Genomic DNA, 24432 nt, shown 5'->3' with positions numbered 1-24432 from the left:
CGGAGTCCGCCATTCCCGCACCGGATTCTGATTGCCTGTGTGCCTGTAATCTGGCACAATTTTATCTTGTCGATACCAGCGTCATTGTTTACTGTTCACTCTCTTTACACTGTGTCCGAGCTTTATTAAGTTGATGCAAAGGGACATGTAACTGGAGCAGCTTTTTTTTTCATTTTAAAATCTTTCATATAATATTGTATGCATAGTAATGTGCTACTGATTACAGTACTTCTACATTACTTTCGCCAAATGTAGCTACAGAAATACAACTAACGTTACACATGGGTATTTATTATGGTTGTATTATGGTTTGTCATAATAACATAGCGCTACTACAGCCTCAGAATAACCTGGTTTCTATGGCAATGTTATCTTACCTTATGACTGATTTTGACAGGAATTTTGCTGACAAGCTTTATCAGACCCATTTTTCCTACATGCACATCTCAAACAAAAGACATGCAGCTGTCTGCACCAGCTTGTGGTTCAGCTGTCTCTCACAGGCGTAACTGTGACCTGAAGCATTTATTTACGGTAACATTGACTATACTACAAATAACAGAATGGATTGGGAACATATTCAGACAGAATATGGACATAAAACATGTTGTAGGCGACTTAGGATGGCTTTTTAGTTTTTAAGATGAAAACAGACCAATAATAGGGTATAAAAGTGGGGTTAGTAAAAGTGGAGTAGTTCTTCTTCTACCTGAAAATGATGCTTTGCAAGTCGAAAGGGTATTCTATGATCCCAGTGGTTGGGATTCGAACCCTAAGCACATCCTGTTGGGTTGGCAGATAGGACGATTCAGCAATACGATCCAGATCACTTAGATAGCTAGAGACAGGAAGGACAACAAAAGACAGGGAGAGGGCGGAAAGAGAAAGTGAAGCATAACAGCAGATACAGCACACCCCCTCCAAAAGCAAGTGGAACAGTAACCACAGAAAACCATTCCCAAGAGTTATGAGGGGATTAGGCGACGTTTCGTACCTCTACCCCATATTTTCTCTTAGAAATTTAGCTTCATCCTTGTTGGCAGCTCCCAAAGACAAAACATTCCTCAATTTCATACTCTGCCTTCCTTCAAAGTTCTCACTGTGAAGGTTTAGGAAAGCAGGAACCTTTAACTTGACTTGCAGAAGATGATTTAGCACACAAGAGGCCAGCTTTAACTGCCAGGGTGAAAATAAAAATGACTGCCTTTGTAATGAGTCTTGACAGGAGGTTTGGAGCCTTTTCTTGAGGCCAGTCTTTGAGAGTGTACCATCAGGGATGTTTTAAAGTGCTGAGCCCTGCTGTGCAGCACAGGGTAGATGGAGATAGCGGCATCGACGGTTTCCATCAGCAGCACTTGACACCAGTACCTGAAGATAATATTCTCCAGGTCAAATGGGTACTCAATGATGCCGGTGGTGGGCACTCGAACCCGCAGCACATCCTGCTGAGTGGGCACGTACCCCGGTGATCCTATTCGTTCTAAATCATTAAGGTAACTGCAGAAGGGGAGGGAACATACGACAGAGATGCACATGTAGGCAGAGCACCAGTCTCAACAGTAGGAGACCACACACACGTATATACAAAGAACACACACAAACTGCTTTCTCTCAACAACATATACAAATACAAAACAACATTCAAACAATTACGCCTGTAGCCAGTAGTACCTAATTTGAAAAAAAAAAAACACTAAGTATGCACAAATACGTCTATGCATATGCATTCATTTTTTGCCCATCTCAACTTTTTAAAGGAGCCATATTAGTCTGAAATGGATTAATGCAGGTTGGAATTAGCCCTGATATTATTAGCAGTCGTTTATAAACCTGCCAAAATTTCTTCCTTTTACCCGACTCTCCCAATCTGTCTCAACCCTCTTCCTTTCCTCCAGTGGAGTGCATGTTAACACAGGTAGAAAACTGCTGAAAAAGGTCTATTAACATTATTAATATCGTCTGTGATTCCTTAATCCATCTATGCGATGGAAACTGTTTTTTACACCACCATATATTAGATTTTAGCGTTGCACAGTGATGTCAATTCTCCAATTGTATACTTAAAGTAAAATATCAGTCATTCTAGTAGATTAACAGATTGCAGACGTACTATTTGGTTGAGTCAGAAAGCTGGTACTCTCTCCTGCGATCATAGGCCTCCTGGATGCCAGGGTCAGCCCACAGCATCTTTATCGCGCCGATGTAAGGCTGATCGAATGATGAAATCTTCTCCACATCCACCTCCCGCACCACCTGGGCATTATTCTTGGGGAACAAAAAAAGCTGCACTTTTAACATCAACATGTCAATCTAATAACAAGGATTTTATGCTAAATTTAATGTCTAAGTAAAATTCACAGAGCCTCCAAATTTCAAAACAGGTGGTGACCGGTGGTTTCTTACCATTTTCACTTTTTAAGTCCCAGAAAATATCATGTCTCTCTGTATTGGCCGTGTTTACTACCTTTGTAGTGCTATATTCCTAAAAGTATACAAACTACATATATAACCCCACCTTTAAACTACACCTTTCTAGAATACATAGTTTGTGGCCTGGATTCAGTTTAAGTGATAAGCTGTTAGAGGCCACAGTTCACTCTGGAAGAGCAGTTTATTTTACTTTACATGTCATTTTACTACCAAGATTTATGGTCTATTTGAATGTGCATGAGATTAACTGGACACAAGCAATCAAGCACACGGATTACTGGCCATGTGGACAACAGTGGCCAGACATTTCATTAGGAGATTGAATATGAACTCACAGAAAATAATGTGTTTGTGTAGGATCCCATTACTCATAGAAAGAATATGATTAAGAAATGTTTTGAGATTGTAAACCATTTTTCAGTAATTCAGTTTAGAAATGTCATGTTTCATTATCTCAGTAGATGCTCATCAATCTATGTCCCACTCAAACCAGCAAGTATAACAAAGTGTTTGGACATGGATATCCATTTCAATAATACAGCGATATGTACATCGTAGTACGCACCTTGTTCTGTTCGTACTTGAACGGGATTTTGAGGGTCTCCGTTGCACGGATCATCGCCTGCATTGAGGTGAAGATGTTCTGATAGACTAGTTTGGTGAAGCCTTTCTTATCCTCATCTGTGTAGCCTGACCCATGGATTATTCTCATCTGCTTGATGAAGGTGCTCTTGCCACTCTCTCCAGTACCTTAAGGAAGACGAGATACAGGAGGTTAGCCGACAACTGAAAGAGCATCATGAATAGAGAGGTATATTAGTTATAGTATCATCCAACAACTTGACAGAAAAGACAAAACTAAAATAAGGCATGGTCATGATTCTTGTGTGCTTATAAATTGGGAAAAATTAAAGAGTTTGTAATGTGAAAACCTGTTTAATGAGGCAAACAATGCTAGAAATGAACACTAGTACAAGTATGGCAGAAATGAATTCAAACATTTGTTTGAAAAATGGGTCAATACCATAATACCAAAAGACAAGCTGTAATCCATCCACCCTTGTCTAGCAAATCAATTAATAATACAATTGACAGTATAATGTAGTAGCTCTTCCACATTAATGTAGTCAGCAAATGTACTTCTGCTGCTCCAAGAGCAAACTAAACCATAAAATAAAAAAAGACCTGTGGGTGCTAAGCTGTTCTCAACAGAGTCAACAAAGGACAGCTCTTAGTTGGTCAAATTCTAGCCTTTTTATATAACTCATATTTCTGTGGTAATAAACTGGCCAATCTTTTCAACAGTGTGACCTTGTCTGCCCGCCTAAACCCTGGTGCTGATACATAGGGCTGTGAAGGAATAAGCACCATCATGCCCCCCCAGGCAGTGGTCAAGACCTCAGTGCCAACTCAGTCCATGTGTTTTACCAGTATACGCTTCTTAGCTAAACTGATCATTCTTTCACATGGTTCACTTATTGTTAAAATGACCTTTTTATTCCAGTAAATTCTTCCCATCTTCTGTATGTGTTCCAGCACACAAGAGTTACATACCTCTAAGTAACTCTAGATAAGAATTTAAACAAAGTCTAAAATATCTATATGGACAAATGCCTAATTGTGGCCTAGCCATTTTCCCTTGTCATCTTGGTTCTAGTGTGCTGAGATATGCAATGCAATCATTGTTTTGGCTGGGGTTACCACATGACTCCACTGACAGTCTGGGTAAGCGGAGCAGCCCAGAGTAACCACATGAGGGCTACAAGGCTCGCCTCAGCTCAACAAAGAGCCGGGTGAACTGAGTTCACTCCTCCAATTTTGTATCACAGTGACCATGCATACATACATGTGCATAAACACACAGAAAGATCTAGTCATAGAGAAGGAAACTCGCTTGCACATGCAGAGAAATACACATAACCCGACAGCCCCGTTTCACACACATCAACTTCTCCATGAGAGCTTCTACAGCAGGTTCTGCATCTTTATATGGACATATTCAGTGACAAAGCTACCACTTCTAGTCTTAGGAGACACCAGAGTCAGGATGAGAGCATCAGAGTTTTGTATGTTGTGGTCATCAACCACAGAGGAACAAAAGACAAGGCAGGTAGTTTCACTATGCAGCCCTCTGTCCAGAGCAGTCCTCCTTCTCTTCCACCCCCATTCTATCACCTATTTTCTTCCTCTACAAGCCTGCTAGAGCTCTTCACCACTCATCTCTCCATCTCACTTCTCCCAGCACCCTAGTCTGAGTCACCACAGTTTCAACCATATATACTCTCTGGTCTCTCTACCTTTCACTTCTGCCTTTGTTCTACTGATCTCAACTAGTACAGAAAAGACAATTATTTTCATTATGGATTAATTAATAGAAGAACTTTCAAATTGCTCACAGTACATTGTTTGAAAAGTCAAAATAACAAATATTTCATTTACATATGAGACAAGAAAAATAAAAATGGCTATTATGACTATTATTATTATTATTATGTAAGAATACTTCCACTATTTGCTAAGGTGAAAATTGAAAAGTTGATATGGAAAGTTGATATGTCTGCCCCTGGAAAGAACAAGTAGAGCATCAATAGATCGCAAAGGACTGCAGCCTGAAAACTTACAAGAAATTCTTAACATATTTCATGCAAATGAGTTAATTTTCATATAAGTATTATACACTACTTACTGCATCCACATCATGGCATCATGGTGTTAATTTTGTCTTACGCCTTGTCTACACAGGATGCGTTCAGGCACAGTATTGGGTTGTAGCCCATCAGCCAAATAATACACATCTGCAATGGTCTGCATGGACTGTTGGTGTCCAGCAACAGATTGTATGCGCAGACCACGTGCTGACTGTGAACACATCCATGCATGCACACAGCCGATGTGACATACAGAGCACTGCATGTGTCTGTTGTTGAGACATTTCACTGAAAGCCACAAATATCAATCTCATGGTGGAACTAGAGGAAAAGTAAAAAAAAAAAAAAAAAAAAGTCATAAAGATTCATCCTCTGGGGACCATGAATGTCAGTACAAAGTTTCATGGCAATACATCCCATAATTGTTGAGATATCTTTGGTTTAAAGTCGTGGACCGACTGACATTGCCATCCATAGAGTCAGGCGAAAAAGGCCACTGTGCGTACTGAAGGGGATACATGGTTTTCTACAGCTCCTTCGAACCAATAGAAAGATTTAGCAGGAAAGTTGCTCATCTGGAATTAGATATACTAAAATGGAGGGAAAAAACACCAGTGACACCGATAATGTTGACAGCCACAGTGTCTAAGCAGAACTGTAATGGCCGATTAGATAATGGAATGTGCTTTGTGTTATTAAGTACAGCTGGTATTCCCACAGCAAAGCTGAAATGTCCTCCAAGGATGATGAGTGTGAAGTTTGACTGTCGTCAACTGAGGAGCACAGTTGAGTGTACAGTGAAGGAGTGCCCCGAGTGCTGCCTGCCCTCCAACCAGACAGGATCTTTCACTGTGGAAAGCAGGTCAGGCAACATTGGAGTTTCCCCTTCAGACAGAGTATGTCTTTGAGAGAGGGACATAAATAGCAATTGTCAAGACACAGCTCTAGAGTTCACTTTCTCATTGACTAAAGAGCTTAACAGAAGGGAGGGGGATGTCACTGGGATATGAAGGAGTAAGAAAAGGAAAATACCGAGAACATTTTCTCTGCTTTCCTTTTCTTTACACAGTGCTACTGAGTACATAAAGGCAGGTTTAAAACTGATGAGCGGCGAAATGAAGGGAGTGGATGTGGGATAGATGCATCAGCAATTTAGTGCGTGTGTATTCATGTGTATTTGAAAACACACAACCAGAGGAGAGGGGCATGTCTTGCAGGCATGATCAGCTTAATTCAACAGATCCCATTGTTCTCCTGCCGAACTGGAAAACCCAGCAGAAGCATTTCTCACGGACAAGCTACTGTAATTCACTGGAGCTACTCCTGAGGGGTAAGGCTAGTTCCCATGGCAACTCTTGTACTGGACTCATAAATACATGGCAGAAAACACCAGCTGATAGGCCCAGCTGATAGGCTTCAGTACATCTCCACAGAGCCCAGTCAAACAGGCAACTTTAGCATGCATTTCTTAATCCTGCAGCGTCCTCAGCCAGTCCCTCTATGCTCACTTTATGGGAATTAAAGTTATGGAAACAAATGATGGACACACAGGTTTGAATCTTGTCAGCATTTTATTCTCCTTCACAAAAATCTTAATCCTTTCACTGCTTTTCAAAACATTGATAAAATTAGGAGCTTCACAGTATCAGCGTGCAGAGACTCATGCAAGTTGACAAGACACTTTGAGCAACTTCAAAATCCCTAACACAGCAAAGCTCAGGGGTAGCAGGGTAAAGAGAAGCCCAATAATCACACAGTCGTGACCATGTCACACTGCCCGCATCATGCAATGACCAGGGTACTAGTCATTCTGTTAAATAACCATTAACTACAAAGAACCGGAAAAAATAGCTGAAACAGATCCATTTCATTGGGTCGGGCCAGCCGGAGGCCACGGCAGACATTTCAGCTATGGTTTACATGAAGAGTAATAACTTGAAGCAGAGTTTGGCATCTATGTTGAAAGGGAAAGAACAAAAGGAGGAAAGAAAAGGAAAAAAAAAAAAGGAGACAAGCGGCAAATGAAGGAGGTGCAAAGTGTGACAGAGTGAAGGCGAACTGCACTCTAAGTAAATGATTCCTTAAAACTTCCCCAGGCACATCAAACAGGAAGCTATGTCCTCTTCAGCTCAGTGTCGGGAAAGGTTTGCTGAAGGCCTGTCTGGCTGTGCAGGAACTGAATGACTGAATGACTGTCTAGTGGCCCAAGGGAGCTTCTCCAGGAACACTTTCAGAACTTAACCTGCATTTTGAATGTAGGGGATGAATCCTGGGTTTAGTTCCTGTGACCCAAAAGGTCCCTGCTCCCTACCCAGTCCTGCTGGACCAGGAACAACAGGGCTTAAATTTGTCATACTGAGCATCACCCAACAAACACAAGTATCACAACTGCTACAACTTGTGTATAGGATTTATTCAAATAGCAAACACTTTTTTAAAATATTGATGCAGTAAGTAACAAAGTACAATTACTTAACTGCAATTCTGAGGTACTTGTACATGACTTGGGTATTTCTGTTTTTTGTTACTTCATACTAAAATTTGGAACATTTGTACTTTTCATTCTACTACATTTTTGTGATAGCTACACCTACTTTGCAGGTTAAGATCTCATAAACTTAACTGACAATGAGCTAATAAAATGAATTTGTATGATGCACTGTCAGAAATCATACAATAGTCTAAAATAGTTCAAATTAGCTCCACCGTGACCAGCTGCAAACTTTCTTAAGCTGTAATGAAACCGTAATAATAATCAAATATTATAAAACACTGGCAGGGGCAGTTCTACTTAATAACGAGTACTTTTGCTTTTCTTACTATACATACATTTGGCTGTTAACATTTTTCTACTTATGTTTGAAATTTTAAATGCATGAGACAGAGAGTCATTGAGAGAAGGGAAACTAAAACATACAAATAGGTGGCAAATTAAACAAAGTGTCTTAGTAAGGTGTTGGACCACTACATGCTGAACTATGAACAGCTTCAATGCAAGGATTCTCCAAATCTCCTGAAACTCTATTGAGCACAATTTTTCCCCAAAAGAAAAACCCTCATTTGGTGTTTTGTTGGCGCTTTCTTAACTGAGGAGTTCAAAATTCTGCAGCCAGTGTTCAGTTGGGTTCAGATTTGGTGACTGCAAAGGCCATAACATATGATTCACACCATTTTCATGCTCAAAACACTTAGTGACTGCTCACGCCTTGAACGGAAGCATCTGCATTTGTTATGTTGCTTTGACTCATTTATTCAGATTTTTAATTCAATGCAATTAGGCAAGTTATTAAAAGAGAAAAATGCAGAGATAAAAAAATGCAGCAGATCCTTGCTTAAGCGTGAACAGGTGTTTTGTCTTTGTGGCATTTTCAAGAACTGTTTCCACTTCTACTGGTCTCCTTAATTTAAACATCAGACTTGCTCAACAGTGAGTCACAAAACACATAAAAATGCCATCGCTAATCCATTGTCTGATTTGCCTAATCTTTGTGGTTCTTCAGATGCGGTAGAAACACAAATGCACTTAAGGAACTTCTAGATCCCCAGGCCACTTAGTTCCTGAAACTATTTAATCAAAAGGCAGACTGACTGACTATTTGCCAAACCTAAATGTCGGTGAATGGACTGGCAGTGTCACTATAATACTTGCACAGCCATATTGGCACATACAGTGTACAGCCGCCATGGATACAGTAACTCCTGCTTGCTTGATGAGAGGATGTGTGTGTGAAACAGATAAAAATTGTTTCATATTCATTTCCCATGTCACTGTTCCCTGTCATGAGATGGAACCATCGCACCCCCCACCCCCATTATCCTCCCACTGGTTATATGTATAGCTACAAGACAGCAGAGACAAGACCAAATGGGACATATGAAACAAAAGGAAATTAGTAATAGGTGGAAAGCATTAACTTTCATCAGGAAGGAAAGAGGAAAAAAGTGTGGAGTGTAATAATGAGCTGTATTTTATAAGATAATTTCTGCTACAGCAGTACTTGTACACATTATTTTCTATTATCAGCCAAAACAAACCGATTCATAGATACTGACACTTTATTATCATATATGCCAATCTTGTATAAACTAGGTGGACATGATGTAAGCGACATCCTTACAATATACTGCTTTCAAATGCAATCACCTTCAAATTAGGGCTGGAACTGACTGTTTTCTCAATTAATCTTTTTATCATTTAGTCTATAAAAAGCAAGGAGAGTCTAACAAAGTTTCCAAGAGAGTGGTCGTCAGTTGCCTTGTGTTTGGTCCAAAATCCATCAGAGAAAATGGAGGAAACCCCCAAAGCTTCACATTTGAGAAGTCCAAACAAACCACTGAACCTTGGGGTTTTTTGATTTAAAAAAAAAAAAAAAAGGAGACAAAATTCATTCATTCATTTTCTGTTGATGGATGAATCAGTCGATTGTTTCAGCTCTACTGAGAAGAAAATTTATGTTAAATGTTTCATTTTTGAACAGGATGATATTTTAACATTACAGCAACTGGTTAATTTGTTCTGTTGTATTATATTGTATTATATTGTCAGGATTTCCTGGACTGCATTACGCTGTGAGGTGCTTCTGTGATTCTGCCCCATCTTTTTATGCCTTGCAATGTACATAATGAAAACAACATAACAACAGTAAAAAGGTTTATATTTATAAAAAATTATAAATGCATTCACAAGCAGGTATTTATTGCACAGCTCTTGTATTGTCTAGCAGGCTCTCATTTTTAGCTGAGAAATGCAGCGTTTGTTTACAATAATTTGCAGCATGTAAGTTGCAGAGGCAAAATAACAAACCTGAGAAAATGCTTGTAGGAGTCTGAAAAATGATTCATTTATTCTGCAATCGTTAAACATCCTTCCTCTGTAGGGCACATATGTTTTTTAAAAAAGAAAAAAAAAGAAAAGAATTGACCTTAAAATTAAAAACACATCCATCTCATAGTTCATGATGCAACACATGGAGCAGTGGGCACTAGACACCTACCAGCCCAGGCCATTCCTCCAACTAACCGTCCGTGTCATGGCATTTACAGCTAGATCTTAATCTACACACATCAAAGACAGTCTGAATGACCAGTCTGTCTCCTGCGCTGCATATGGATGTTTAAAATGTGTCTGCGTGAAGGGAGCTGTGAGAGACAATCTAGATCTCTGCTGTGAGAGAGAAAGAGAAGGCATAGAATCTCTAAAAAAGACCTATAATAACTTAAAAATATTTTTTCCTATTTTGGTTCCCCTTTAATCCAAATGCTACTTGTACTGGAACAGCAGCATTTCCCACTGGACAGAGGTTTTGCAGTTTACAATCCCTCAACTGATTGTGATCCGTCTTCAACTTCACTTCCTCCTTCCTAGTCCAAGACTTAGTTGGGAACTTGCCCACTGCTGATATGTTGCTGTGCAAAACATACAAAAAAGCTTTTTGTCTTTTTTGGCATCCAGAACTGTTCGGTTTTCATATGCATGTGCACACACATACACCTGATATAGCAAAACAACAGGTATGTCTTTCATATACTATTACGGTCAGGTCGCATGCAAGTAAAAAACTGCACTGTCGCAATGGTTGCAGGTGAACTAAACAATTCCGTCTTTTCATAAGAAGCAGCAGTCATCCATTAGTTTGTTTTTTTTCTTTAAAATAATAAACATTTGTCTCAGTGTCCCAATCATCAGACATTATTCAAGACATTAAGAGAAATGTGAAGGTTTGGGGCCATATGTATCAGCAATAACAGGCCAGACAGGCGGTGACATGAGAAGCACTGGGCAATCTTTCACAGACCGGACTGCCACATAAGTGCCGAAACTCTGGGCGTGTCAAACATCAGTTTGCTCAAACAACAGAGCCGCCAGACAAACAGTGCAGAATTACAAGCACCTTCCTCTCTTGCCGTCATATCACACTGTGAAACTCCATTTTTCATCTACAGGCGCTGCATACGTATGCCTCAGGAAAAAAATTGTTGGACTAGATAATCCAGTACAGGTACACTTTAACTGCACACAAGCAAAGTGGACTAACAAGTCCTTCTTATATGTCAGTTGTCAGCACTGATGTATAAGCTGTGACATTAGTCTGCAGTGACAACACAAATGGGGTTTAATTCAAGAACACTTTAAATTATATAAAGTAAAATAAATACAACCCCTCCATGTCTATTACATCACATATCTATCTACAGTACTTTTCACAACACGATACAACCACTGATATAAATTCTTCTCATCAAAATGCAATGAAATTCAACAACAACACACAACACAGCGTGCATAACGCTCCAAAACAGCTTAAAAACAGAACAATATAAGATATTCTTTCCTTCCTTTACAATATTCTTATGTTAGACCATTTTTCGCTGAACAGGTGAGGCAGAGAGGGTTAGTCATTATATCTGTGACTTAATCATAGCTGATTTTGCAGCAGTTGCTTTGTGAATAAATTTTGTGAATAAAGGTGAAAAAATGACTAACGAGGGAGCTTGTTTCGTCAAACACTGCGTTAACCTGTCTTGCCAGCTAGATGCCATTCTTGCACAAGCATGGTCGAATGTATAAAGAGCAGTAATGACAAACTGTAACAAAGTCAGCACATTTCCACAAAGAAGACATGAGTGAAAACTACTACCATACCCAGATAACTAAACTTGGCATTATGCTGGATTTCCTACGTTAAAGAGGGCTGCAGCATTACGATAAATTACTGTCTCGTGTTCTTGTAAAAGCAGTGGTGTGTGTTGTACTGAATCTCAAACCCGCTCTCTCAAGTGAAACTTAAAGGCACTTTTGCAAGGTGCAAGGATGGACTGAATAATTTTTCTTAGCTGCATTGGGCATATAAAGATGGTATCACTAATCACTGGTAAAAGAAATTTAGACTAAATTAAAGAAAGGCATATTCATTCTGGAGTAGCAATAATTAGTGATTTAATTGATCAATCACTCAGCAGAAAATTAAGCTCAACTAAATTCAATACATTTAATAAGTTTAAACAAAAACAAGCAAAATAAAGACATCAGAGTGGACCTAGAGAATTTGTAAATGCCATTTTTTCACCATTTCTTTCACTTAACAATACAATCACTAAAAGAATCAGCACATTAATTGACAATGGAAATAATCGTTAGTTGCAGCCCTAATTTATTTAATGTTTTTTTAAAGGTAGATATCTATTATTTTACGACACTCAAAAACCCCAAGGTATTTACTTTAAATAAAACATGACTGTGAGAACCCTAAAACGTGAGTTTGAGCAAAAGTAAAGAAGTTATTATCACAACTATCACTGATCAGTTTTATTTTAAATAAATTAATCCATTCACAAAGTCACTCAGGAAAAAAGGTGCACATGCACGTCAATTTGGGTCAAGGAATAAGTAGATGTCCTGACTGTAATTTAATTTAATGCTCATTAAATTGCAATGAAAACCTATTCAGTATCCCACTGTCAGCTGTGACGTACAGCCAGGATAATTAGCTGAATGGGTTTGATCTGTTTGGACACAACTAAGTGCCAAGTGGAAAAAACTAGAAGTGCATGTGACTTTCATGGTGGTTAGAAAACTATTGCAATATAAACCAAAATGCATTTGGCTGAACTAACATGCAGTTAGTTGGCACAGTCACACCAAAGTGCCAGGTCAGGCCTATGAGTCTAGCAATTTGAGTTTCTGGGAAATACACTCACGTGGGTGATGATTAGCATTATCAACCTTGGCTGAGAGTCAGTCAGTGCTGTTAGACATACAGTTGTGGGAGTAAGGATACAGGAAGGCATCTGCCAACTCTGCCTTCAGCCGTGCTATTGTGCCTGAGAGGATAGCTGGGGCAGCCCTATGATGGCGGACGATGATACTCTACATACACACACTCACAAGTCTCTGTTGGGTCATTTTATCCTCTGTGTGGTCGCTGTTCATCTGTACTGTCCGCAATTTTGTTATTTCTACAAAACCTTGCCAGGCCCGTTGTTACCTTGGCAGCAGCTAACTGGGATCCAAATAAATACAGTTAACACAGGGCTTATCTGCTTGGCTTGTTGTAAGACTTAATAAGAGAAACCATAATAGGTGTAGGTAGGCTCCATGCATGAGACATCCTTGGGTGTTGCCAAAAAACAAACACTCATTAACCTAGATACTACCGACCTGTTTGAGCGGTGTGCACATTGACAGACGTAGTGTGTGTTCAGTGTGTGTGTGTGTGTGTGTGTATATACAGTATCCTGACTCCCATTTCAATTCAGGTAAAAATCCTGCGCTGCCTTGGGTCTTCACTCATACAGGTGTACAAATTGTTCTTCTGGTCGTGTATGTCAATCTGGCTCTTTCTCTGCTGTTCACTTCATAGGGAGATTTTTACATGACAAGCGCTGTGTTTAAAAACCCTCTTTAAAAAGGTGAACGACAAAACTAGATCAAAGTTCAAACTATTTTAGCTCTGAGCTTAATGTTTTTACAAGAAACAGCATCAAACTACTTGTTACGCGATTCTATACCCATTTTGAGTTTATAACTGCTATACTAAGGCAGCTACAAACTACATTCTTATGTCAACAATGGACCACATGACTACTTGTATGTGACAGGGATCACTCATAATGATAAACTCTCAGATTATTATCACCTGACTCTGCAGTTGCTCTTAGCTCTACGAAGAAACTTTTTTCTTGTTTTGGTTCAGTCTCAGCGCTTTCATAGTGTGGTTTTTGGCCACAGCAGGCAGCTGCTTTTAGTGAAAAAGCTCTAAAAACAATTGTACCCTCTCTGCTCAGTGTCAATCAGCAGGTAGACACAATTCGCAACTAGCACTGGTGCACATAATGGAGCATTAGCAGCTAATGAGCCAGGTATTTCGCGAAAGAAGACTCCTGTATGCTAATGTTGCTCTGTATCTTGTGGATGTGTAAATTGGCAACTGCTTGCAAAAGTTTATCGTTTCAACTTTTAAATGTGATAATACTTAAGTGTTGCGTTTTACACGTGCTGAAATTCAATTAAATCTTTTGTAATCTTCAGTAACTTTTTAGAAGTTTACAATAATGCATTCAATTGCACTGAACAGTATTTTGATATTCAAAAAGAATATCTTAAAGAATAAGAATATCTCTATGATAAGGATGATGTTTAGTAAGAGAGGCACCTTGTTTCCAAAGTTTAATGTAGTTGTGGCAACGTTATGGATCAAGCTGAGTGTGTCTGACTACTTTGTTAAGCCTTACAAAAAAAGTGTCATTCAAGAAAAAAAATATCAGGCTCTGTGGGATGCGTTACTGTTAATTCAAACACTGTTTAACTCTAAGTTAATATTTTCATGGTGCAAATTTGCCAAAATGTAAACAAATATGGGCTAAAACTAGAATTATTACGTCACAGTTGCTTGCCTCCCACAACCAGTCAAATTGCAGTTCACATCCATGTCTGTCCAGACTCACATGTGGTGAAGACTTTGAAGGAATTTAATGAAAAGTGTTAAGTGTACTTTTTGTGAAATTGTCCAGAGGGGGGGCAAAAAGAATCTCCCTTAACATGTAATTTGATAAAACATTTGAAGAACCAACATAACACAAAGGAGTTTGTGGAGTTTACTAATGCTAACAGCAGGAAACAACAGCCATTTTAGCAGCAAATGTTGGAAAAGTGAGAGAAGATGTCCAGAGATGACCCACGATTGTAACAGAAGCTCATACCCAGTACATAACTCTTGATGACCAACTGCTGTTGGCTATAGATTGTACAAGATGTGTTGTCTTATCAGTGTACTAGCTGAGGTAGCTGCTGTGTGAGATTCCCAGTCTCATCGATCAACAATCTCAACGAGGAGCATTGTGAAGCAGTTCAGTTTATTTGACAAAGTTGATGTAGTTGCATGATTCTTACAATTTCTGGGTTGTAGCCACATGGTTGGATGCACTTTTTGTAAGTTGCTTTGGATAAAAGCATCAGTGTAATGTTGAGGCAGGCCGGATGAAGCCTGGTTGCTGAGGCCTCACTCAAAGTGGCCATGCCCATAATTATGCATATCTTTAAGCCTTACAATAATTTAAATAAATTAGTTATATAAAATTCACCCCTGGCATGGATATCATGAACTAGGAAATTAGCTTTAGAGATCAAAATCGTTCTTTTTGTACCAAGCTATAAACATGTTGATTTCTGTTACAAAGTTGAGCATTTCAATATGGAGGTCTATGTGGTTGGACTTGTTTTTGCAGCCAGCCTCAGATGGCCATTCAAGGAACTGCAGTTTTTGGCACTTCTGCACTGGCTTCATTTTTCAGCCCCTGAGGTTGCTGCTGGAGCACACCCCATCAAACAAAGTGTTATCAAGAATTTCTGTAGAAATGGATCAAATTCAAGTTGAAGGGGAACGAAACAGGCCTATTACTGATAACTGTTAGCTTTTCCATTGCACAGAAACCAAACTTCAGATCCCCTCGGTACTTCAGTATGCATCTGCAAATTTCAGCCAGTAAAGATACCAATGTAAAAAAAAAAATCAACATCAGCATTTTCACACAGTTGCACTAACAAACAGATTCACTTCAACATTTTGAAAAAAGATCTTATTTACTGAAGAAATCTCACAAACTGGTGCTGTTACTGCAGCTCCCTGGGCCACTGTACACATTTAATTACTTGTGACTTTCATTAGCTACAGAGCAGGCTGCAGAGCAGTCCTCTGACCCTGGCTCTTCCTCAGCCTGTGTGTCTGCCATGCACTAGCTAACCACCCCATTGAGGAAAGCCAGCCTGTTGCTGATAAACAGCTAGAATAATTGCCTCCACTTAAGACATCAGACAAAAACGCCAACGCTCCTTGGAGGCCGCAGATAAGTTTTTCACATTGTATCAAACCAAGCTAGAACAATTTAAATAAAACAGTTTTGAGCTTCAAGTGCAACCTGAAACAATGTATTCAACTGTGTGTCAGAGCAATACAAAGCTTAATATATATAAACGCAGTCAAAAACACCTTGAAAAGTTGCATTGTGCATGCAGGTCTATAAAAGGACGAAAGAGGCCCATAATAGGTTCCAAATAAAGTGAGACAACCAGAGCGCACTTTAAATCACATTGTAGCTGGACAGGGCTAAGATCTTTTTCACACAAGCTTAAACAATATGACAGGAGACTCCCATCACAAGCAGAAACAAAAATGGCTCCTGCTATTTGCACTTCTCATTTTCATCAAAATTTTGGTTGCGAGGATGGAAAAGGGATCTCTTCCAGATCAATCTCTTTCAGTGAGTCACCATCCCAGCATCTCATCTGTGAGCGGGAAAAGCAGGACAATAACAATACGTTTCTCCGCCAACACTTTTATATTTCTAATCACCGCTTGGCAATATGTTGATCAACTGAACCAACAGATGCCTTCTGTGTGCTGCCAACCATGAACTTGCAAGCAAGCATTCAGTCACAGAGACATTATATTACACCAAAATATCGACAGATTCCAGTAGTTTGATATCTCATTGTTATATTAGCTACATAGCCTAGTGTATTTATATCTGGTTTATCATACAATAACTGAGGTCTGGGTGACATTGGAACTGGTGGCTATCAACATCCACAAGACGCTCTGACTGTTTCACCTGCCAAATATGTTCTGTGGTATCTAGAGCCAACTGATAAATCGGTATCTGATTGTTTTATTTCTTGAATGTCAATATTGGTATCAGCCTCAAAAATTCAGTGTAAGTCAGGCTGTAGCAGTATCTAACAAAGGTCCGATTTACACTTAATACACTTTTGTTTCCACTGACCGGCTGCATCTGTCTTGGTTTTCCCTAACTACCTGCAAATCATGGTGATAATGCACATGAAGCTGCATGTTAATGGATAAAAACTAGTGCACTTTGTCAGTTTCTACATTCAACTTTTAGTTTACTTTCCTTAAGGGGACATCTGTTTTGCAGTTAAGACACAGACTTTAACATAAAACTTAATACACAAGGCACATTTCAACATATGTAAAGACTTAAACAAAAAAAAAACCTATGCAGCTCACATTCTCACTTTGTGCAACAATTGTAACAATAACAGTTTGCTAAATATTCAGCAACTAATCATAAACTAAGACAAACACACAGATGAACAGCATTTATGAATAAAGTTTTGCTCGTCATAGGAAGCTTCCTCACCCATACAGTTCAGTGCGCTCTCACCCACACAGCTCATACAGCACTGATCAGTAATCAGATAAACATTACAGGAGCTCGTTGTACATTCTGTGTGACCATATGTTCTGCTTTCTTCCTAACGCCTTAATGAGAGAATTTCATTTCAGCTTCCACACACGGCTTACTGATGTAGTTAAAGTTAAAAGGAGTAAAAATGATGTGTGCGTCTTGATTCGATGGATGGATTTACACCTTTTCAGCATCTGGCAAGATTGCTCAAAACACCTCCTGAGCTATCCAACGAAGAGGCTAAGTGTAAATGGGGTGAAAGGCCAGTCACGGAGATAGTCCTGTCCTATCCCACCTCCAGACTAGCTGCTGTTCCACTGGCATCCATTTCAAAATGTTTGTGTGTATAGGGGGTTTCTTAATGGATTTTTCTGAAGAGCTATTATGGTTATGGTCTTATGTTAACAAAGCCATAACCAATCATTATTTTTTCAACATTCAACAAGTACAGCTACCCTGACGCTCTGACAGCAATACAATGTATCATAAACATGAACTGTTTGAAAACAGAAACAAGAAAATGGTCATTTCTCATAGGCTGATATTACTTTCAGGGTTGAAGCTGTTGCAGCTGTGAGTGAGTGCATCTTTAAAGCCAGACAGTGTAAATTCAGTCACATGTGACAACAAACCACAGTGTTGCTGAAGTGTCCTTATAGCACGATGCCGAAACCCTGCTACTTCCAGCGATGCTGTTCTGCAACAAAACCTAAACTCATTAACTGTAGTGTGAAATAAACAAAAGAACAGCTTTCTCCATGAACATAACACTACATCAAAATGTACAATGGCTGTGCTACTCTTCTTTAAACATGAAAATTCGTCTGTGGAAGGCACAGTCTATTCTCTGGAGAACATTATTTCCCAGGGAGGGCCACCTCAGTGAAGGCATTTTCTAGACTAGACACCAAGAGAATGCTGTCTCCCTTGTAGCAGATTTAATTAAAACCAACTCTTTTTCATTATTTAAGCCATGTTTTACAGGCTGATAAAACTACAGTAATGTGGAAGACGGCTGCAGAAAGGGTATTAATAACAGGGAACTGTTGACAGCTGGTTGTGAAGAGCTTTACTTGGTCAAACTAATGGTGGATAATCTATGAAATTCAGCATAAATCCAGGTTTTGACTGTCTATAAACAAATGCAAATCACTTTTACAGAATAACAATATAGATTTCTATTACATTAAAGATAAGAGCTAGTTAGAAATCTAATGTAGCAACCCATTTCTAATGCAGCCGTGCATCTTGTCTGTATGAAAACAATTTCTATTTGTGTTTTGTTAGTTGTAACAAAGGCACATCACAGCCACATTAAGCATGAAAGCAACACAGCTACATGCTAGTAAAGAAAAGTAATCAGGTAGTGAAGACAACGTCTGCCCCCTGTTATCTTGTGAGTGGTCAGTTAACTTGTGTTGTCTATAAGCTTGTCGTCAACCTGACCGTCAGTGTCAAAGGGTTTTTACATGAGACTTGGAGGTTTAAAAAAAAAAAATGGTGACACAAGCTGTTATCTAATCATTAGCTGTGGAGCTGTTTCCTGTCTTTTTCTGTAAACTCCTGTGTGTAACTTTGAGACCACACCATATTGGGTGGTTATAAAAATAAATACATATTCACACATGTATATTAGGGGTATGCCATATGACAGCATTCATATTATTAGCATAATTTTTAACTGACACTTGTTGACATAATGACATCATACTGTAACGCACAGCAACAACAAGTATGGCTGAAAGCAAAAGTAACACTGCTAGAGTTGGATCTCATAAGGGGAGTGACAAAAGATGAGCTGTACAACCACATCAATGCAACAAACTAACTTACTATTATAATTATTATAATAACAGTAATTATTATATAGATACATACATATATATATAGATACACACACACACACACACATATATATATATATATATGTGCGCATGTTCTTGGTTCTCACACTACTAGCTCCCGTTAGAAATACCATGTGAACCACATGTGAATTTTGATTTGCATATCACATCACAGGCAAATCTTATGGTGACCAGGTTAATGTGGCTTGTATGTTTGTGGGTGCACTGTTTTGCATGGCAAACCTTTACAATACAGTCAAATCAATCGTCTTAGGCACCATCTGGCTTGTGTGTCTATCAGAGGTAGAGACGAAGCGCAAGTGTCCAGCCACGCCAAGGTGGGACAGTGTGTGACACCTTATAAATGATGCAGACTTACCCAGCAGAAGAAGCTTCAGCTCCCGTCTGGCATCTCTCTTGTCTCGCCGGAGTTGTTTCTCGATCTCAGCGTTGATTCGTTTGGACTCCTTCGCCTCCTCACTCAGGCAACAAGCCATCATGGAGTCTAAAGTCATCACCGCATGAGCTAAAAAGCCCGTCTGACAAGGGGCGCCGGGCTACACCTCACAGAAAGTATCAAATAAATGAAACCCCCTCTGAGCAACAGCCCGTTTTCAAAGACGTATATCCAGACGCCGGTCGTCGAGCTTGCTGCAGACTCTGGCCTTCCTTGTGGATGGTAAAATTGCTGTCAAGTGTCAAATACTTGACAGCTTAGTCAAAGTCTTGTGTAAATCCTCAGCCTACAGGGACTGACAGCTGATCACAGAAAATTGGCAATGCAACATGTCCGCACACATTTTAGATAACTACCGACTGTGCATATAACCATTTTATTTGACACACTTTCCAAAAGAGCTGCAACTAGTTTGGGTAACGTTCACTCGGTGACTAGCTTCCAAGCTAAATGCTGCTAACGTTGTAACCAAGCTAACGTGACTAGGTAATGGATTTTAAGTGTGCCCACACTTTCTGATTCCTTTCCCGCGTAGCTGGTTAGCCCGGAAACCTAACACCCACTAAAATCCTTTTTTTATATATATCAAACTACCAACTTCGGTCCCAGAGACAGCGGGACACGACTGGCTGCCACTGCCACATTTGTACAATCCCTCTGCTGGTTGCCCGGCCGAGTACGAGCCTAGCCGCCCCGAAACCAACACTGTACGCCCGCGCAGCGACAATGAGCGCCCGTCAAACTGTCCATCTACTAAACCAACAGATAGGCTAGCCCACTGTCTCAGCCACTCGACGAACAAAAACTCCTGTAAAAATCCAAATTAAACTAACGTTTCCGCTTTACAATTGCGCACAGAGCAGTTATCCTTTTGCAGACCGAGACACCCAGTGACCAGTTTTGCTAAATGGGCAGGCTAATTGTTAGCTAGCTAGGTTAGCTCAGCTAGCCATCCCTGGAATTGCAGCCAACTGGCTAAAAAAAAGAAAGCTCGGCCTGACAGAGGGCTGTCATTGTATTCAGCAAGTGTTCTTCTAAAAACATCGTCAGGACCAAACCCTCAAAATGCGAAAACGTCTAACTAACAGTCAAATGGACCCCTGTAGTCCGTGCATTTTATCGCTCCTGGTATTTTTTTTTCCTGGTGGTGGCGATTGCTCGTCGTCACCCACTCCTCAGTCCCGGTGTGGCGCTGCTGCTGACGTCGCTTGGGATATAATTGATTGACAGAGGCAGCACGAATGAAAACAGAGCTTGTGGGGGTTTGAGGCGGGACTTTACTGGATGGTTAACTTCCCAAGTTTGTTTGAGAGGAAGTCTTCCTTTCGGAGGCGTGTCAGCGAAAGCAACTGACATTTGGCAGGACGGGCAACGCCCATCTCCTGTCAAAGACCAGCACATCCACACACTGTCAAATCATGTCAAATTTTATTTATTTTAGCCAAAATCAGGCTTTACAAGCTGTACAGTGTAGGCCACTCTCTGTTCTTAGACCCTCCACCCACTGTGTATTCAACTGGAGTGTTACAGCTGCGTGCTTCTGTTGATCTGCAGTTTCACAACCTCTAAAAATATTCCAACATCTGTCAAGCAGCAGCCAGAAGTAACTAAGCACATTTACTCAAGTACTTTACTTAAGTAGCCTACTAATTTGAGGTACTTGTACTTCACATTTCTTCTCCACAACTCAGTAGGAGATATCCAGTATTTACATTCTTTTCTTTTAAAAGAAACTCTACATAAAGTAGTTAAGATCAGCCTCCTGAATCTGCTACAACCATAAAATGCTGCTTACACATTGTTGCATTAATATTAAAAATGGAGTAATGTAATATATGTCACTCACAGGGGACATTTTTCTGAGGAACGAGTACTTTTACTTTTGATGCTTTAGGTAATTTAGCTAGTTATACTTCTGAACTTTTACTTTAGTAGGATTTTGAAAACAGGAGTATTTTTACTTTGTTGTATTAGTACTGAGTATTTCTTCCACCACTGGCTGCAGTAGTGCCATCATTGAAATATAACTAGCCTCCCCAGACATCGCCCTTAAACTTGGTCTTCACGCCGAGCAGAAACTTTTTCTCACTAAGCTGGAACACTATTGTGTTTGTATGGACGTATAACAGCTGGGGCAAAAATCAGGTTGCAGTGAAACAATTGTATTCCACGTGCACGTAAAGCAAAACTGGCTGTCACACAACACTCAGCCCTACAGAGCCCTGAGGGGTCACAGTGGGAATCCTTTTTATGAACTAAGCTATTTTTTTTTTTGCATGTCCCCCTGATCCACAGGAACAGTTAGTGTGTTGGTCCAGTTCTGCTATAAATCATTTCAGGGAAAGGCTCTGCAGATACTACAGAAAACAGAGATGATGTGACACTTTACATTTTCTGCTCATTATTCCTTTCAAAAGGCTGAGCTCTGACAGCATACAACCACTGACTCTCACCACGGCTGCAGCTGCTCTGCCCGCCGTGGATGTGGATGTGGTAGCTGTAGTGTGACTGCTCCTGACTGCTCCGATCAGCATTAGCCAAGAAAGCATCCTGAAGCCACACAGCATTTGATTCTGGAGTTTATGTCAGATATAACGCATGTGCTACCAATACACCAGAGGAGCTTCAGCACAATGCTCCGACAGCACAATTCACTGCACACACACAGCACCAGCCTCCATGTAGTTAGTGTTACAAGCCAATGTATTGCAGCCATAATCATAACAACCAAAGCTCAGCCATGGTTACAGCCACAATCAGAGCAGTCACAGCTGTCATTGCATGGCTGTAGTCATCATAATCAGAGCTACAGCCGCTCTGAAAAAGCCTCTGCAGCAGTCAGTGAGAGAGCCATGTTATCTATCTTGCTGCAATGATACAGACTTGTGCCTGAGCCAGCCACAGCTGAGGGTGTGCCCACGCAGCCTACTACATAATACATAGTATGTCATAGTACAGCTCAGTCTATCTCTATGGATCATAGGGAATGCAAAAGAATTTCAGAACAAAACTGTGACCTTTGAGGGACTCTTCTGTGGCCAAGCTGTTTCAAAAATCCTGGAGCTGCCACTGATTGTTGGATTATGATGATGCATTAAAATAAAGCAGCATTTTAATGTCATAGGTGGCAGAAGTGACGCTAATCTTAACTAAATACAGATGGGACAATTAATCTGTAAAACTGCGTCAAATTTTGAGCATAAAACCATAATCTTCACAGTCAGTAATAACTTTAGACATCAAATACGTATAGTGGAGTGAAATAATACAATATTTCCCTCTCAAATGTAGTGAAGAAAAAGTACAAAGCAGCAGAAAGTACCTCAAAATTGTACTTAAGCACAAGCCTTGAGTATATGTAGTCAGTAACTCTCCATCCCTGCAGCAGAGAGTTGTTGACTGTGAACGCAGAGGTGAAAATGCTTTTTAGCAGTTGTGCTTTCCATTAATAAATTCAGCCAAGCCTTACAGGCGTCCGTCAGTCAACGACTCTTTATTCATCCTGTCGATAGTTTAGTGTCCTCTGATTGTGACAACTGTGACAGACGCAGAGGTCAAATATTTCTCAGCTGTTCCTCCACCATCATTATCCCAGCAGTAATAATCTAAATCCGCCAGTTTGAACGAGCTGGCAGACAATCTCGTTGGGCCAGGCGACATCTTGTGGACATGAGATGCAGTTGCAGGGGTGTAATAATTCCTTGCGTGAAAATAAATACTGTGTTTGATCTGTATCAGAACATTCAAATCTTCATTCACAGGCAATTTTATTGTTATTTTTTAACAGGCGGAGCACACAAGTGTATTGGTCAGTTCAGCAACGCCCCTCGATCATCAAACCAGCGCTTACTTTTCATGTGTTTTACATGATATTACTCAGCTGCACACATTTACGCTCTTTTTTTCCACATTTTTTCACTCCCCTCTTGGCTTGTTTGTTGGGATTTTTTCCCCACAGCTCATTTGTAGACACGTGTAACCTGAGGCATGACATCGCTTTTTTTATAGAGGTCACAAGACAAACAGGTTGTGGGTTTTCCCTGTTTTCTCCTGGTCACGAGTAAAATAAACAGCGTTCACAATGTTTAATTTTCTTGCATTCTTTCCTTATTAAAATCTCGTTTGAACAACTGTTTCAGTGATTAAAACACTTTGTGTGCGTTAATCTTTCATTAGAAGTGAACGTGACAGGAAGCAGAGCGCGGTGCTCCATCGGCACGTGCAGCGTCTGATGGCAGCTGTCAGATTAATCATTGATCGTCCGCAGTCTCCTCTCCTCGCGCTCGTCTCTCTGCTGCCGTGGCTGCCGGTAAAGACTCGATCACACCAGACCTGCAGAGCTGCCGTTTAATCGGCACTGTGGTGCTCAGGTGAACACTTCACATATCTAACTTCCTGTAACTGGAACGATGAGGCAGGTGCTTTCCTGGTGCGGCCACGCCCGCTGGCAGAGCAGGACTGACTGTCTTCCTTCCATCCCTCCTTTTTCATTCTTTCTTTCCTTCCTTCCTCTTTTTCTTTCCTTCGTCCATCCTTCTTTGTCACCTTTGGTCCCGTCCCTTCTTTCCTTTCTTTCTTTCATCTTTCCTTCCTTCCCTCCCTTCATTCCTTTCTTTCATTTGTTCTTTCTTCCTTCTTCCCTCTCATTTCTTCCTTCCTTTCTTTCATTTGTTCTTTCTTCCTTCTTCCTTTTCCTACCGTTCTTCTTTCTTTGCCTCCTTCCCTGCCTTTTTTCCGTTACTTTCTTCCCTTCCTTTCATTCTTTCTTCTTCCTTTGCTTCCTTTTTTCACCTTACTTTCGTTCTTTCTTTCATCCTTCTTTGCTTTGCTTGCTTCCTTTCTCTCTCTC

The 24432-nt window shown here is 40.1% G+C and overlaps 1 protein-coding gene across 2 annotated transcripts in view; it reads right to left on the bottom strand.

Annotated features, from left to right (window-relative positions):
* The window catches only part of LOC121605182 (guanine nucleotide-binding protein G(q) subunit alpha), a 34142-nt gene extending 13386 nt beyond the window's left edge, over positions 1–20756 (bottom strand). Inside the window, exons 1-4 of one of the 2 annotated variants that reach the window (XM_041934995.1) lie at positions 19506–20756; positions 2996–3180; positions 2111–2265; positions 1369–1497 (exon numbers count right to left, since the gene is read on the bottom strand). In XM_041934995.1, the coding sequence (XP_041790929.1) occupies positions 1369–1497; positions 2111–2265; positions 2996–3180; positions 19506–19641 (605 nt within the window). In that variant the 5' untranslated portion in view covers positions 19642–20756. Of the gene's footprint in view, positions 1–709; positions 839–1368; positions 1498–2110; positions 2266–2995; positions 3181–19505 lie in introns of both variants that reach the window. The other variant, XM_041934996.1, reaches the window with a different exon arrangement.
* Between the last annotated feature and the right edge of the window lie 3676 nt (positions 20757–24432).

This window comes from Chelmon rostratus, chromosome 4 (assembly GCF_017976325.1).
Source record: "Chelmon rostratus isolate fCheRos1 chromosome 4, fCheRos1.pri, whole genome shotgun sequence".
Taxonomy (NCBI): domain Eukaryota; kingdom Metazoa; phylum Chordata; class Actinopteri; order Chaetodontiformes; family Chaetodontidae; genus Chelmon; species Chelmon rostratus.
This window is presented reverse-complemented; position numbering and strand designations above follow the sequence as displayed.